Source organism: Microcaecilia unicolor, chromosome 8, assembly GCF_901765095.1.
Source record: "Microcaecilia unicolor chromosome 8, aMicUni1.1, whole genome shotgun sequence".
NCBI lineage: Eukaryota > Metazoa > Chordata > Amphibia > Gymnophiona > Siphonopidae > Microcaecilia > Microcaecilia unicolor.
Genome location: NC_044038.1, coordinates 183830113 through 183847422, shown reverse-complemented (window position 1 = coordinate 183847422; position 17310 = coordinate 183830113). Strand labels below are relative to the sequence as shown.

Sequence of the window (17310 nt, the reverse complement as noted above, 5' to 3'; positions counted from 1 at the left end):
AGGTCCTGGGTGAGTCTTGGTCAGGATCCACAGAAGCTCTGGTGGACAGCACAAGCCCATATTCACTCATGGGCTAATACTGACCACTATCAGCTGAATAACATTTTTCCTGTTTTTATAAGCAAAATTACCAAAAGCCATTTACCAAGTAATTACTTTATTTGAAACGTGCTCACCCTCCCTGCAGGTGAAAATATACACTAATGATTTCTTAGCACTGGTCAGGGACGATTTTACTTTGATTGCAGCTGCTACCATGATCGCCTGCCTACTTCAAGTCCTTACTACAGCGAGTGACAGGACCAGCTTTAAAAACCATGTAGAATGCTTAAAGAAAAAAAATATGCTGGGGGTAATGCCTTCTACCCAGTCTGTATGGTGCTGCCAAGCTGCTCATCCTCCAACACTGGCAAGTCACTCAAACCACAAACTTATTCTTAGCAATGGAGCTGCTCTTCGTAGCTGTGTCCGCATGAGCCTGGTAGCCAATAACCACCTTGGAAGACAGACCAAGGCGCTCTTTGTAGACACGCCTGTAAAAAGAAAAAGGGTTCGCATTTAGTTTTTTTTTGAGGGGGTAAAACCGATCCTCCCAGCTTAATGTAGGACAGAGCACTGCTGGATTGCTACAGGAGGCCAAGAACCTTCAGGGAACAGTTACCTATTCCTGGCAGCCCAAATACAAGGAGTTGTAGATACCTCAGAAGGCAGAAGCTGTTAATCACCTCCTTCATCACATAAAGTCTATACTCATAGTAAATGACGGCAGATAAAGACCTGTACGGTCCATCCAATCTGCCCAACAAGATAAACTCATTTTACATGGTATGTGATACTTTATATGTATAACCCGAGTTTGATTTGTCCTTGCAATTCTCAGGGCACAGACCATAGAAGTCTGCCCAGCACTGTTCCTGTACTAAGTTCTGAAGCTAATGTCGAAGCCCCTTAAAATTTACACTCCAGCCCATCCCTATCAATTCAGTCATGATCAGGGCATAGACCATAGAAGTCTGCCCAGCTCCCATTTTGTTTCCCCAATTACGCTACTATCCAGAGATTAATTATGAGTATATGCCTCCGTTAATACTCAGTCTTTATTCCCAGACCTCAAGTGCCACCAACTGGTCTTCAGGATATCCCTAACAAATCTACATGATAAACCTGTAGCTTTCCCTCTCCGGCAGGCAGAGTCAACAGGGCAGGGCTACTTAATTCTGGTCCTGAAGGGCCAGAGGCAAGTCACGTTTTCAGGATATCGCAATGAATCTTCATGAGAGAGAGAGATTTGCATGCACTGTCTGCTCCTTGGTATACAAATCTTTTTATGCATAGGCATTGTGGATATCCTGAAAACCTGGCCTACCTGTGGACCGAACTGAGCAGTCCTGCATTGGGATATCCTGAAAACCTGGCCCATTGGCAGCCCTTGAGGACCGGAGTGGATAATGAGGCTCTATACAGAGGATTCAGTCTTGTGCAAGGAACTACCAACACTGGACTAGAGAGGAGAATTGCCTATAGTATGCTAGGCTATATGATTCTTATATTCCGCCAAGTTCAAGAGAGATTTTAAGTGGATTACACACAAGAAGTCCTTCTTCAGGAGAATTTACAACTGCATATCCAACACCTTGAAACTAAAAAACAAAAATACCCCCCCCCCCACACACACACACACACACAACTTTCTCTCATCAATTGCACATCTCAAACATTAATTACAGCTGCATATCTAATACTGAAACTAAAAAGCATCTTTGTAATCAACTACTTGTTATGCTGAGAAGATTCCTCAGCATCATTAACTTAAGGTTACAAAACGTGTAGGCGAGCTGTGAAGTTTTGGGCTTACGACTCAAATGAACATGCATGTCAAGAGAACAGAGCACTATTACCCAATGTGTATGACTGCTTCTTTATTCTCCGTTTCCTTGGTCCACAAGGCTATCTTATCCCCTTTTGCACGAATATTGATCACAGCACCACAGACATCATCACTGTATTCATCAAAGGCCTCGCCAATGAGACACATTAACTGAAGGATAGGAAAAGATAAGGTAAGATATTAAGAGCCAAATGGAGTACAGAACAAAAACACAAAAATAAGAGTGCAGGATGGTACAGCACCACTTGGACCTACTGGTGAACATGTCACCTATCCCCAAACTCACCGTCTCAAGCCAGAAGTGGTCAAGGTCTGTGCGTCGCTGTTGTTTAGGGAGGGTTATCAGCCATCGTCCACCTCGTTTGTTTTTGTTGTCTTCCCACATGGGTTCAATCCCATCCTAAAAGTGATCCAAAGTGAGGCCTTCATTACCACTACCAAGTCTCCCACCTCACCCACCTCTTAATGGTGGCCAGGGAAGCTGAATCTCCACCAGCCCCCTTTCCTTTCTGGACAACAGAGTCAATGTAACCAGAAAAATAAATATTTCAGACCAACATACAGCCTGCTGTTGGGCTGCATCACCACTCAGGATTAAAACTTCAGGTGTGCAGCTTAAACTCAGCCTGTATGCAAGCAAAACTAAAAAGTCAGGGCTGAGCCACACTGAGAATTATTGACAGCAGGTGAACATTTTAATGCCCTTCCGGGAACAAGGTCAGGACAGAATATACTCAAAACTTCAGTGTGTGTGACTGAAAATTAGCTCCCAGCGGTAGTAATGCACAGCAGACCCAAGCATTGCATGCTGGGAAACCTTTTTCTTTTTAAAGAGGACCTAGAACACAGACCCTACAGTCTCATGCCAGTAAGACCCTATCAAGTTACAAAGGGAAAAAAATACACCATGACAGAGACTCAATTCTCAGAAAGTAAACAATGTTACTTATCTGTAAAGGATGTTTTCCATGGACAGCAGCATTGATTAAAGCACACAAGTGCTTTAAGTCATCCAACAGCAGGCGGATGAACTGCTCTCCCAGAACTCAGAATTTAGCATAAAGTTGAGCCTGCAATGGCTCTTCCTGCACACTGTGGTCTCCTCAGCTCCAAAGCTAGAGACAGTGAGAGGGACTGTGTGCCTTTGTAATCCTGCCTACGAAAAAAAAAAACCCCAAAAAACAAAAAACACTCACACCCCTGTTACAGGTGAGCAATGTTCATTTTTCTGTGAACAAGCAGGAATAAAGCTTCCAAGCTTAGAGCTGCTCAGCAATAGGAGCAGCTCACGCAGTCAAACTGGAAAGTAGCCCATTCAGAAGGACAAAACTGGCCAACACCATTTCAGCAAAGGCACCATTCTGTAGCTAAGTTTATTCTAAATCAAGAACAGGAGAAATAAAGCGAGGAATACAGTTTGCAGAGCTACAGCTTAAGGCAAACTGTAACAGGACTGTTGCCAATGCAATATTTCTGATATGATAAAATGAATGTGGAAGATTAGAGCAATATCGCTCAATAACTGAATTGTATCCCAAAGGTCAGATAAATTCAGAATAGCTCTGTTTGCAAATGGCATTTCAGTTCTATTAGAATCAAAGGAGATTGAAAGGTAGCTAGCTAGAGCCAGTAGACAAAGTACACAGGGTTTCTTGTTAAGCAGCAGGTTGAAGCTCTTCACACAAGTGGGAAACCATTCATTTTCATTAAGGCCAAAAGCTGGGAGAACTTTAAGTAAAGTTGGGATCTGTGTAAATGATGACTGGTGACAATGGAACTAAGTATGTTATTTCTGTATACTTCCAAACCCAAGAACACTTCACAACAAACTTTTGAAATGATTTTTCAATAAAGACACAGAGCCAATGAAACAAATTAGGAAAAAAAAGAAAAGAAGAAAATGGAATGGAGGAAAATGCCTCTGTGCAAGTCTGCAGTACTCACTCTTTCTTCAATAAATACAGTAACCAGCAGAACCTCAGTTCATCATTGACCCAAAAAAACCTCCATCATATCAATTTTTCCTTCTTTATTCTTCAAATGTACTAACTGAGTTTGATTCCCACGGCAGCTCCTTGTGACTCTGGGCAAGACACTTAACCCTCCATTGCCCCTGGTACAAAATAAATACCTGAATATATGTAAACCGCTTTGAATATAGTTGCAAAAACCTCAGAAAGGCGGTATATCAAGTCCCATTTCCCTTTCCCTATTTGAGATTCTAGATGGAATGTTGCTACTATTGAGACTCTGTTGCTACTATTTGAGATTCTACATGGAATGTTATTTCACTAGCAACATTCCATTTAGAAGCCTGCCCTTGCAAATCAGCAACATGGCTGTGCAGGCTTCTGTTTCTGTGAGTCTGACGTCCTGCACATATGTGCAGGACGTCAGACTCACAGAAACAGAAGCCTGCGCAGCCGTGTTGCTGATTTGCAAGGGCAGGCTTCTACATGGAATGTTGCTAGTGGAGGAGTAGCCTAGTGGTTAGTGCAGTGGACATTGTTCCTGGGGAACTGAGTTCAATTCCCACTGCAGCTCCTTTTGACTCTGGGCAAGTCACTCAACCCTCCTTTGCCCAAGATGCATTTGTCATAATGCAGCATTCACAATACCAAACACATTTAGGGCCCCTTTTAACAAGCTGCGGCAAAAGGGGGCCTGTGTTGGCATCGGCGCATGTTTTTGATGTATGCAAAGGCACCCTTTTACTGCAGTGGAAGGATTGGTCTTTATTTTAAAGAAATGGTCATGCAGCAAGTGAAGAATTTGCCATTCGGCAATTTTGGGGGGAGGGGAGGAGCGTGTGGCACTGCCCGATTACCGCCGGGTACACACCAGCGCTACGAAAATAAATCTATTTTTGTAGTGCCAGATATGATGGTGTTCTGGGAAGTACTGATGGGCTGCTGCGGTAGCCCAGCGGTATTTCTTTTAGTGAGTGGTAAGCCCACGTTGGGCTTACTGCTGCTTTGTAAAAGGGGCCCTTACTCCCTTGAAAAAGCCTTGAAGAGAGAGAGGTGAAATGGGACCCCATCAGGATTTAAGATAACTGTAGCACTCAGCACAATTATCTATGAAATAGATGTTTAATAAAGGTTATAAAGATATTTAGCACATTTGAAGAAAAAATAATTGATATGATGGAGAGTTTTGGGGCCAATAATGAATTGAGGTTCTGCTGGTTATTGTATTTATTGAAGAAAGAGCAATTACCGCAGATTTGCAGAGGCTTTTTTCTCCATTCCATTTTCTTCTTCTTCTCTTCATTTTTGTTATTGATTCTGTATATCATTCTAACACAGAGTGTTTTAAACCACAATGTATCAGTACACTTGACATCCACAAACCTTATAGGTGATAGCCATACTAGAAGACCACTTCCTAGTTAGGACTTTACAGGACATTAGCCCTAGTGATTCAGGATGGAGCTTTCATGAGTGAAGAAAGGACCAGACTGAAGCATAAGATACAGGGTTGTTCTGTACCCAAGTGTTTACATGAAGTAGGTTGTTCTTGATGCTGAACACTAGCTGCAATTAGGAAGCTGGATGGTGAGTCACTGGAACATGTAATGTGATAGAAGAGGCTGGAAGCTGACAATGTATATACTGTAGATACTGAAGAATTGTTGTTGTGGGGGGGGGGGGGGGGGGAGAGAGACCATGTAATAGACAAGAATGAAAAAAACCCTCTTCTTGAATATATTTGTTTGCCAGGCAAAAAGATCTCAAGCTGCTGGTATTAAAGGTGTCCTGGATGTGTTGCAAAAAGCCCAGGCTATACATTTTCAACTTGCCAAGTTGTGAGGACCAGAAACTTGAGGACTCTGTTAAGGCCACTAAATCACACACAGCATTTTTTGTAATGGAACTTGGGGTCAGCACTTAGTCTGAGTGGAAACTGATGGTACAAGAAAGAAAGGACCAACTACAATGGAACATTAGTATATCTGGCAAAAATATAATGGAGAAAGAATGGAGCAGCAGAGGGGACACTTTCTCATCACCAGGAAAAATGTCCCAAGTTGAGAATGCCTCATATTGACTATACCAGAAATCTCACATGAAAAGAGCATTCATGTAGGTTGAAATATCCAGTTGAACCTGCCTAATTGATTGTGTGGCCTGTATTTGTCTATGATAGGTTAACACAAAGTCCCAAATCATTCTGGTGTTTTTTTTTTTTTTTTACGTAAGCGAAGAGCCTGAACCCTTACCTATTCACAAACAAACACTGCTCATAAATTGTCTGAATCGATATAGAAGCCCACACAAAGCTCATTGCTTATCTCTGGGGGGTCGATAAAATGGAACCTTGCTATTTCCTGGATTGGCCACTGATGGAGAAGGTGTACTGGACTAGATGGATCCTTGGCCTCACCCAGTACGGCAACTCTTATGTTCTTATGACTTATTAAAAGGGTTTCAGTTATTGGCACCTATGTAACTAGAGACAGTCCATCATTTCAAAGTGATGGGGGTGCCAAACAAAAATTCTCTCGCCCTGGACACCTTATGGAAACTTGCTCAATATTGGAGGTGCTTAGCACCCACACCACTGGCTCTTAGGGCAGGTTATGAGATTACTCTAAGTATGGTCTGCATTCTTATTGGGTGAAGAGAAGAAGAAGAAAAAAAAAGATCTTGTCTTTAAAAATAAAAAGAGTATAAAGAACTTTACCTTGTTTGCCACCTGTAGTCTAAATGATGATGACAAAATATAAAAGTCACTTATGACTTGCTGAAAGGAATGAAAGTATTTTGAAAATTGAAAAAAAAAAAAAAAAAAAAAAAGATACACACTGAATGAACTGCATCAGAACCTCAGTGCAGCTATCATCCAAACTAAATGGACAGTCTAATGAACTGGACTTTCTCTTTCTTACATTAGAATTATTAAGGTAGAAAGTCTGGACATTCAGCTTCGGAGGTAGGAGAATCAAGCTGTGGATATTTTGTAAACAAGTTTCCATATTGCTGCCTTTCCACATTGTCTTTGCCTGAAAAGACTTGCTCTGGTTCTGAACCAACAATAACCTTGGAGTTGTTTGACTTATTGAGTGTGGACAGAGTAGAGCTGCTCATAGGAGCCAACTTTTCAAAATGATTGGGGGTGATGAAGCCAATGGAAATTACCCCTCCCTGAAAACATTTTTATTCCATGATGCATTTCCTGTTTGAACCTGAAGAAGTTGCTTGGCCACTTAGGTAGGCAGGCACCCTCTCCTCAGGCTTCCTAGGGGACATCACCCACTGCCAGCCGACTACTATGTGCAATGCCTCTTGGTTTTAATCTGTTCCTTTAACCCCCATGATCAGAATTCCTAGCTGATTATTATCCCACATATGAAATACCTTAGTACATCATGACTCCATGCAGGAGCTACAGAAAGGCCATGGTCACAGCCTGCCCAGGGCAGACTTCTTAAGGACAAACTGTTGGGGTTAAAGAGTTCTTTGGAATGGATGGGGGAAGGTAGCATTACCTTGAAGATGGAGTAGTCACATCCGGATGTCAGCTTGCTGGCTAGTTGGATATGATTGTGTAGTCTGCAGGAGAAAAAAGGCAACAGAAGAGATCAGACTGCAAGGCTCAAACTCTTCCCCAGCCAGGAAAGTGAATATCACAAGAGAGAAGATCAGGATAAGGGCACCCTAATTCTCACCCACCACTCAAGAGTTAAAACAAAAATAGTACTCACGCCCAAAAGTCTTCAACAGTGTCAAACTTTGTGACTAGACGGAGGTTAGCCTGCCAGATTTTACTTTTGTCATTTTTAAAAAACCATAAAGCCCACCTGAACATAGAGGAGAGAAAAAGCCAAAAAAACAGACATCATACTCATTGACATGTTCCCTTGAATCAAAAAACATTGGTATAAAAAAACAATGGGATGTATCTCTAGAGAGAAAAAAAGGAATAAGTGGTGAGAAGTGACAGTGTCAACTGTGTGGACAAACATCAATTCACTGGAAACTATCAAGTCCCTACAACATTTCACATCGTCCATTACATGACTTTCAGATGGATTAGAATGTCTGGATTTAAAAAAGATTTGGACAGGTTCCTAGAGGAAAAGTCCATAGTCTGTTATTGAGATGGGCATGGGAGACGGCCACTGCTTGCCCCGGGATTGGTAGCATGGAATGTTGTTATTAATTGGGTTTCCACCAGGTATGTGTGACCTGGATTGGCCACTGTTGGTCCATCTAGCCCAGTATCCTGCTTCCATTGGTCTGACCCAGTACAGTTCTTCTTACATCAATATCTATGGAAGCTAAACTGCCAATATCCCCAGCCCTAGAGACCACAGACTCTGTATCCCTGTACCCATCCTCCAAAGCCCTCCGGTCCTTAGTGCATTATTTTATTAATACAGACACTAGTCTGTATAGAGTTTGTTTCAAAGGGACCTCATCTTGAGTATTGTGTTCAAATTTTGGTAGCCATATCTCAAAATGGATATAGCAGAATTAGAAAAGGTTCAAAGAAGAGTGACCAAAATGATAAAGGGGATGGCTCTCCTTTCATATGAGGAATGGCTAAAGAGGTTAGGGCTCTTCAACTTGAAAAAGAGATGACAGAGGGGGGATACGATCAAGGTCTACAAAATCCCAAGTGCTGTAGAACAGGTAAGAGTGAATCGATTTTTCACTCTTTCAAAAAAATACAAAGACCGGAGGACATGCAATAAAATTACATGGAGCTACTTTTAAAGCAAATAGGACGAAATATTTTTTTCAGTCAATGAATAGTTAAGCTTTGGAACTCATTGCCAGAGTATGTGGTAACAGTGGTTAGTATATCCGAGTTTAAAAAAAGGTTTAGACATGTTCCTGGAGGAAATGTCCATAGTCTGCTGTTAAGATAGACCTGGAGAACCCACTGCTTGCCCTGGGATTGGTAACATGGAATGTCGATAGATACTCTTTGGGATTCTGCATGGAATGTTGCTACTATTTGGGTTTCTGCCAGGTCCTTGTGACCTGGATTGTCCACTGTTGGAAGCAGGATACTGGGCTAGATGGACCATTGGTCCAATTCTATATGGCTATTCTTATGCTCAACACCACAGAACTGAGAGTCAACATATATGGAACAAGTCTAATTAGTTTTAAATTTGAATGAAAACCATTAGTGAAAGCATGAACAGGTTTTCAACACAACCCTACCAATGCACCACACTGATACTTCCATGCACAGTGTGCAGTTCAAACTGCTATGGCCATCACCAGCTCATTACCTGTTCTGTAAGGGATGTTTATCCATTTGGTCAGTGGGCATCACATCTCTCTTTGATCTTTTCTTTTTTCCTTCTTCCCGCTTGTGGAGAACAGCAGATCTGAGCTGTAGAAGAGCAAAGAACAGCAAGTAGCCATCTCCACAAGGATTCTGGTCTGTGCCTTCCTTTAGAAGCTCTGGTCAGACTACTAATCATTTCTATAGCACTACTAGACATAGGCAGCGCTGTACACATTATATGCAGGTACTTCCTCTGTCCCTAGAGGGTGCACAATCTAAGTTTTGGTATCTGAGGCAATGGAGTATTAAATGACTTACCCAGAGTCACAAGGAACTGCAGTGGTAAATCAAACCCAGTTCCCCAGGTTCAAAGTCTGCTGCACTACCCCTACTGTAGTTTTCATCTCACTCCACCCCTTCCATTTAAAAAGAGAAGGCAAGAGCTATACCCTTGAGTTCAGGAGAAAGATACACGTTTATTGTTTGGAACTAAAGTCTGCTATCCTACTTCCCACAGCCTACCTACTTTAAGTGCCAGAAACGACATAACTCGTGGACAGAGGCTCCAAGGCAAAAATCATAAGGTCGGACAACCCAGGACTACATAGAATCAGTCCATCAGAGCAGAGTCAGAACTGGAACTTCCACGAGGATATGCTACCAGAACCAGAAGTATCTAGTAAACCCAGAAGTAAATACTGCCTTTGAAATTAGAAAACAAGCCAAGCCACAACTCCCTACAATTAGATCACCCACCTCACCTGCTGAGCTGTAGCCATTCTCTGGCGATACAAAAAAAACAGGCCCAGTCCGAAGAACCCCTTTTATCCCGAGCAGCAATTAAAGGACCAGACCAGACCAGACTATCACAGCTCACTGGGTGCCTGAAGCAGCGGTCTGTAGAACCGACAAATACTGCAGTGGCCCCGCCTCCGCGCACGAGGCCTTAGAGCGCGGGGGGGGGGGGGCGGGACCCAGGAGGGAAAGGCGGTACCTGGGGCGCTGGGGGCGGAGGTTGGGGTGTGAAACGGGGAGTCAGGAGTTTCAGTTGCTGCATAGCCCGGAATTAATTGCTTATCCACACATGGAGTCGTGCCCCAACACTCAAGGCTGGTTTGGTCCTCCAGCTCAGGTCTTGTAACAAGAGTTTCCAACGATCGGACGTGAGAGATGAGCACCCGGACTCAAAGTCTGGAGAAGAAACCACCGCTGCTGACATCTGGATCAGTTTTAAAGAGTGAACTATACACTTGAAGCTACGTTTTGCTTTGTCTACTAAGTTTAACAATATCCCATGGCTGCATTTCCCAATTGTTCTCCTTCCTTTCGGGGCAGTGTTTCCAGATGGGTTAGTTTTGCAATACTATGACAGTAATGAACCTCACTCCCAAGCCAGGGTATGTTTAGTATGATCTCAGTTTACTAACTTCCTCCTTGGTACTGCCTTAAGCTAAAAGACAACTTCCCTCTGCAGATCATATGAGGTAGCCTGTGTCCTGTACCAACAGCTCTCTCTAGTAGGAATCCAGTGATGTCTCCAGATGTAGCAGTGCCCACCACACACTGTCCCTCCCTGGCTATGTCTTCTCGCATGTAAACATCAGTTTGCTTCTGTGCAATCCAACTATTACATAGTAACATAGTAGATGATGGCAGATAAAGGACCTGTACACTCCATCCAGTCTGCCCAAAAAGATAATTACATATGGTATATGATATTTCATATGTATACAGTCAATCCAAAGCAAGAGTGGAAGTGTTCAAGATAATGAAAAACGTCAATAGACCTATGATGGAGTACAAAATGTTTGTATGGAGTAGCACTTGACAAGTGCATCACAGTTTCTTTTATTTATTTAGATTTTGCTCACATCTTTTTCAGTAGTAGCTCAAGGTGAGTTACATTTAGGTACACTGGATATTTCTCTGTCCCATGAGGGCTCACAATCTAACTTTGTACCTGAGGCAATGGAGGGTTAAGTGACTTGCCCAAGATCACAAGGAGCAGCAGTGTGATTTGAACCGGCCACCTCTGGATTACAAAACCACTAGGCCACTCCTCCACTCCAGACTACAAGGATATTTGGCCATCCTCTTTTTGGGTTTACCTCCAATCATCCAGTTTTGCAAGATTTAGAGAACCCCTGAAGAAGGCTTGCATGCCGAAACATGCCCGCCTTATTTCTGTCTGATTTCTTCAGTTGCATTGAGGTTTAGCCAATTAGGAATTCATGAATGTGATGGACTCCATCATAGGCCTATAGACTTTTTTTTATCGTCTTGAACATTTTTTCCTTTGGTGACTTCCACTCTTGCTTTGGATTGTTTGTTGACTTCTGGAAGATTTTTTGTTTTCCACTTTTTTTTAATACTAATTGTTTGGAAAATATTTCATATGTTTACCTGGTCTTGATTCATCCTTGCCATTTTCAGGATATGGACCATAGAAGACTGCCCAGCACTGCCCTTATTTCTCCAACTTCTGAAGCTGAATCTGTCCAGCCACAATCAGAGCACCGACCATAAAAGTTTGCCCAGTACTAGTTTTGCTTCCCAATTACTGGTGTTGCTTCCTAATCTCTGCTAAACTTATTTAGATCCATTCCTTCTAAACAGGAATCATTTCCTTTGTGTTTATCCCATGCATTTTTATGAATTCCATTATCGTTTTCATCTCCACCCTCTCTGTGAAAAAATACTTCCTGACATTATTCCTCAGTCTGCCCCCTTTCAACCTCAATTATTGTCCTCTAGTTCTAGCGTCTTCTCATTGCTGGAAAAGGTTTGTTTGCAGATTAATATCTTTCAACTATTTGAACATCTGTATCATATCACCCCTGTTTCTCCTTTCCTACAGGGTATACATGTTCAGGTCAGTAAGTCTCTCCTTGCATGTCTTGCAATGCAAAAACCATACCATTTTTGTTGCTTTTCTTTGAATCGCTTCAAGTCTTTTTACATCCTTAGTAAGATACGGTCTCCAAAACCGAACACAATACTCCAAGTGGGGCCTCACCAATGACTTGTAGAAGGGCATCAACACCTTCTTTCTTCTATTGGTTATGCAGCCTAGCATCCTTCTGGCCATGGCCACTGCCTTGTTGCACTGTTTTGTCACCTTTAGATCCTCAAACACCATCACCCCGAGGTCCCTCTCCTTATCCAAGATTACCAATCTCTCCCCTCCTGTCTGGTATATCTCTTTTGGATTTCTGCACTCCAGGTGCATCAATCTGCACTTCTTGGCATTAAATTTAACCAACAATAGTACTAGATAGGGACACGTTAGAACCACTAGAGTTACTCAACATTCATTGATTACACAGAAACTCCAGTATGTTTCTGTGTAATCAATTAAATTTAACTGCCAGACCCTTGACCATTCTTCTAATGTTTGGAGATTCCTTCTCATAGTTTCTACTCCATACAGGGTATCCACTCTATTGGCTATCTTTTTGTCATCCTCAAAAAGGCAAACTTTTCCTACCAATCCTTCTGTAATGTCTCTCACAAATATATTAAACAGAATTGGCCCCAGCACCGAGGCACTCCACTACTCACCTTCCTTTCCTCCGAAGCAGATTCCACCACCCTCTGCCACCTGTCAGTCAACCAGTTTCCTAACCAGTTCACCACTTTCGGTCCTAAGTTCAGCCCTCTCAGCTTATTCATGAGTGTTCTGTGAGGGTCCGTAATAGAGAGCTGCACGGCTTCCGTCCCCGCGGGAATCCCGCGGAACCCGCGGGATTCCCGTGGGGACGGAGGCAGTTCCTGCGGGGTTCCCGCGGGGATGGAAGCAGTTCTGCGGGGTTCCCGCGGGGACGGAGGCAGTTCCTGCGGGGTTCCCGCGGGGATGGAACCAGTTCTGTGGGCTTCCCGTGGAAGTGTAAGCTGCACCTGCACCAGCCTCTCATCTACCGAATACCAATTTATTTGAGTGCTGTCTCCTCCTCCTCTTCTTCCTTGCTTTAACAGCATAAATGTGGAAAGTCTTCCATTAAGGAGGTGGTAGAGTCACAAATGATGACGGAATTCAAAAAGGCGTGGGATGAACACAGAGGATCTCTAATTAGAAAATGGAAGTTATATAAAAGCTAACTTTAAATGGCTGCATGTGTGTGGATATGTCAAGTGACACTTAGATGGCGACTCTGGCTGTGATGAACTAGAGCTGATACCTGACAGACTTGTATGTTCTGTGTCTCATACATGGCAATCTGGTGTAGGATGGGCTGGAAAGGGCTTAGACAGCAACTTCAGTGGCTGGAACATGAGGACAGTGCTGGACAGACTTTTACGGTCTGTGTCCCACAAATGAGAACATGAATAGGCTGGAGTGGGCTTTGATGGCAACTCCAGCAGTTGGAACATAAGGATGGGGCCAGATAGACTCCTGTGGTCTTTGTTCCAGAAACACGAAAGAAAGACCATAATCAAGTATATAATATCACACTCGTTGATTTAATGATGAATTGATCATGAGTGTGACTATTGGGCAGAGTGGATGGACCGTTCAGGTCTATTTGCTGTCACTTACTATGTTACTATTAATCCTCTTTGCTCCCAGGCTGGTGCACAGACCTCAGCTCTGACACAGGCACGAGAATCAGATGTCACCTGACCTACTGGCGCGTGCATGTGGCGGCCTCTCAGCACACACTGCCAGTGAATCAGAGACAAATCTTACATGTGCACACCAGAGTGTTCCAAGTTCCAACTTCCATTCCTTCCTTGCCTACAGTGCTGTGGCTCAAATCCAGAAAGGGAGCTGACTGGAACTTTCTTTTATGTACTATTAAATTCTTACGGGGATGGGCTAAATTCTTACGGGGATGGGTGGGGATGGGTTAAATTCTTGCGGGGACGGGTGGGGACGGGTTGGGATGGTTTACATTTTTGCGGGGATGGGTGGGGATGGGTAAGATTCCAGCGGGGATGGGTGGGGACGGGTAAGATTCCAGCAGGGACGGGCGGGGATGGGTAGGATTTCTGTCCCCGTGCAACTCTCTAGTCCGTAACAAAGGCTTTCTGAAATCCAAGTAGATTACATCTAGCTCATGTCCTTTCATCCAGTTCTTTGGTCACCCAGTTGAAAAAGTGAATAAGATTCGTTGGCCAGAATTTTCCTTTGGTAAAGCCATGTTGCCTCGGATCTTGTAACCTGTTGGCTTCTAAAAAATTAGCTATCCTTTCCATCAGCAGTGACTTCATTATTTTTCCTACCACCAATGTGAGGCTTGCCGGCCTGTAGTTTCCCACCTTTTCCCTGTCTCTGCTTTTGTGAAGAGGGACCACATCAGCTTGTCTTCAGTCCCAAGGAACTTCTCCTGTCTCTAAAGATCTATTAAATAAATCCTTAAGCGGTCCCTCCAGGACTTCTCTGAGCTCCCTCAGTACCCTGGGATGTATCCCATCCGGCCCCATAGCTTTGTCCACTTTCAGATTCTCAAGCTGTTTAATAAATGAATTCTTCCATAAATGGCACAATATTCACTCCATTCCCAGACACTCCCTCAGCAGCCGACCACATTTCTTCTCCAGGATTTTCTTCCATGAACATTGAAGAGAAGTATTTGTTTAGCACATTCACTCTATCCTCATCACTCTCCACATAGCCATTCTCAGTCTCTTTCAGTCTTGCAATTCCATTCCTATCTTTTCTCCTTTCCCCAATATATCTGAAAAAGGTCCTGTCACCTCTCTTAACATCTTTAGCCATTTTTTTCTTCCACCTGCCCTTTCACTTGCTGTATTTCCCTCTTTGCTTCTTTGAGTTTAATCTGATAATCTTTTCTGTGATCCTCTTATTGCATTCTTCTGTATTTCTTAAATGAAGACTCTTTTGCCCTTATTTTTCAGCCACTTGCTTGGAGCATTGGCATAGCCAGACAGCCAGTTTTGGGTGGGCCTGAGCCCAAAGTGGGTGGGCACAAAATTTTCTCTGCTCCGCCCTACCTCCACCTCAAAATATAAATACTTTAGCTAATGAGGATCCTCAAGCTCAGTCAGCTGAAGACTTTCTCTGAAGGTGGCCAGAACTCTCTTTTACCAAGCTTGGCAGGCAGCAGCAATGACCCTAAGCCACTGATGCCAGCACCCCACACATGCTTAGCTGTCGATGGCTCAAGGATGCTGTTGCCAGAGCTTGGTAGAAGGGAGTTCTGGCCGCCTTTGGAGGAGGTCCTTAGCTGGGGATGCCTGGGAATCCTCACCAGCTATACAGCAAGGGTTAGGACTGTTGTAAGACCTACTTGGCCCAGGTCAGAAAATAAAGGAGGGCTCCCCTCCCCGATTCCCTCTCCTCTTTGCCTCCCTTCCAATTTTCCACCTGCCATTACTATCACACCAACAGAACCTCACCAAAAACAGAACAAGGGATCACAAATTAGAAATAAAAATATTTAGACAAAAATTGAAAAGGAACCCCAAGAAGTTAAACATAGCATTACTGCAACACTGGAGACACAAAACATGCATTTCTTTTTCTATAGAACACAATACAAAGACATTTCCTATGCACATTTCCAAAAGCTAACATATTCCATTTAAAACATTCGAAATAAAATGCTTTGTTTCTACCTTTGTTGTCTGGACATTTTATTTTTCCATCTTGCTGGTTCCAATTTCTCTTTTCTGCTTTCCTCTCTGCCGTCTGCTAATTCTTCTTCAAGCGGCTGTAGTCCATTTGTCTTTTCTCCTCTCTCCTGTCTGTTCCCTCACTATTCCTGCCTCTGACATGTTGGTCATTCCTTTGTAGCTCTTTTCTGCCTCTGTCTCACCTTTCTTTGTCTCCTTTTTACTTTTCAACTACCTATCAAATTTCCATCTTCTTCTTTCACCCACTAGCTCTCCCATTCCCCATCTCTACTTTCTTGCTCTCCCATTCCCCATCTTACTCCTCCCCATCTCTACTTTCTCTTTTTATCTTTAATCTACTTCCCATTACCATATTTCTGTAATCACTATCTCTCATTCATTTCCTTGCCCTCTCCCACAGGGTTCCACCATTCCCATCATCTTCTCCCTCCACCCTTCTAACCAGCATCTGATCCCCTCCCCACCCCACCATGGTAGCCTTATATTTTCCTGCCCCTTCTCTCTTCATTCCTGTTAAATAGTAATAGTAGTAGTCCTCTCCCCCATGGCCCAGCATTTCCCCCCTCACCACCTACTGTGTACCTCTCATCCACCCCCATGTCTATCTCCCCCTCTCATTCCCACTGTCCAACGTCTCTCTCCCCTTCCCATACAGCATATCTACCTTCCTCCCCTCTACCAGCATGTCTAACATTTCTCCCTTCCCTCCACCCCTATGCCCACCATTTTGCCCTCCTCTCCACCCCTATATTTAACATTTCTCCCCCTCTCACCACCTATCCCCTCTCTATGCAGCATGTCTCCCTCTCCTCCACCTCATATGCAGCCAAGACTTCTCCCTTCCTGACCCCTCCACCCCTTTACTGGATCTATCCCTTCTTCCCCATGCAGCTTCTCCCCCACCCACCATGCCTCATCATTCCATCTTCCCTCCTCCCTGTGCAGCATCTTTCCTTCCATCTTCTTCCCCCCCCCCCCCCCGTGCAGCTGCTGTCCCCGTCTTCCCTCCCCCATTCCAACATCTTTTCCCCATCATCCCTTGCCCCGTGGTGAGCCACAACTTTCACCCCCATCTTCCTTCACCCTCGCAGGCCCGCCCAGCAGCGATTCTGATCACAGGCAGCTTCTTCGGCTCGCACACGCTGCCTGCCGGCTGCCGCTCAAATCTCCTTGCAGCTACTAAGCAGCAGCGCTAACCTGGAAGCTCAGAGGAGAGGCTTCCGGGTTAGCGCTGCTGCTTAGTAGCTGCAAGGAGATTTGAGCGGCAGCCGGCAGGCAGCGTGTGCGAGCCGAAGAAGCTGCCTGCAATCGGAATCGCTGCTGGGCGGGCCTGCGAGGGTGAGGGTGAGGGAAGATGGGGATGAAAGTTGCGGCACGCCACGGGGGAAGGGACGATGATGGGGACCGGAGCCTCCGGAATCGCTGTGCTGCTGGGCGGGCCTGACCCCAAATTGGGTGGGCCCAGGCCCACCCGGGCCCGCCCGTGGCTACGCCCCTGGCTTGGAGAACCATATAGGCTTCCAGTTTCTCTTGTTTTTGCTTACTTTCCTTGTATAAAGATTGGTTGCCATATCTAT

At 44.2% G+C, this 17310-nt stretch overlaps 1 protein-coding gene across 3 annotated transcripts; it reads right to left on the bottom strand.

Moving 5' to 3' along the window:
* Nucleotides 1–123: 123 nt before the first annotated feature.
* On the bottom strand, nucleotides 124–10038 carry EIF4E1B (eukaryotic translation initiation factor 4E family member 1B). 3 transcript variants are annotated; one of them, XM_030212260.1, is made up of 7 exons: nucleotides 9663–9768; nucleotides 9138–9241; nucleotides 7596–7691; nucleotides 7380–7443; nucleotides 2175–2288; nucleotides 1899–2038; nucleotides 124–533 (listed from the first exon to the last, which is right to left on the bottom strand). In XM_030212260.1, the coding sequence occupies exons 1-7, from the start codon at nucleotides 9681–9683 to the stop codon at nucleotides 419–421; spliced, it is 654 nt and encodes a 217-aa protein (XP_030068120.1). In that variant the 5' UTR covers nucleotides 9684–9768; the 3' UTR covers nucleotides 124–418. The 3 variants fall into 3 exon arrangements, with proteins under 3 accessions (XP_030068120.1, XP_030068121.1, XP_030068122.1); XM_030212261.1 differs by lacking the exon at nucleotides 9663–9768 and adding an exon at nucleotides 9898–10038 and having other exon boundaries at nucleotides 125–533; XM_030212262.1 differs by lacking the exon at nucleotides 9663–9768 and adding an exon at nucleotides 9893–10038 and having other exon boundaries at nucleotides 126–533.
* Between the last annotated feature and the right edge of the window lie 7272 nt (nucleotides 10039–17310).

Excerpts from the sequence above, each read along its gene's own strand:
- EIF4E1B (XM_030212260.1), bottom strand. The coding sequence starts at position 9,683 with ATGTCGTTTCTGGCACTTAAA. Across the intron at positions 9,242-9,662 it reads TGTCGTTTCTGGCACTTAAA|CTCAGATCTGCTGTTCTCCA; the intron begins GTAGGTAGGCTG and ends GCTCTTCTACAG. Across the intron at positions 2,289-7,379 it reads GTGACTACTCCATCTTCAAG|GATGGGATTGAACCCATGTG; the intron begins GTAATGCTACCT and ends GATCACTTTTAG.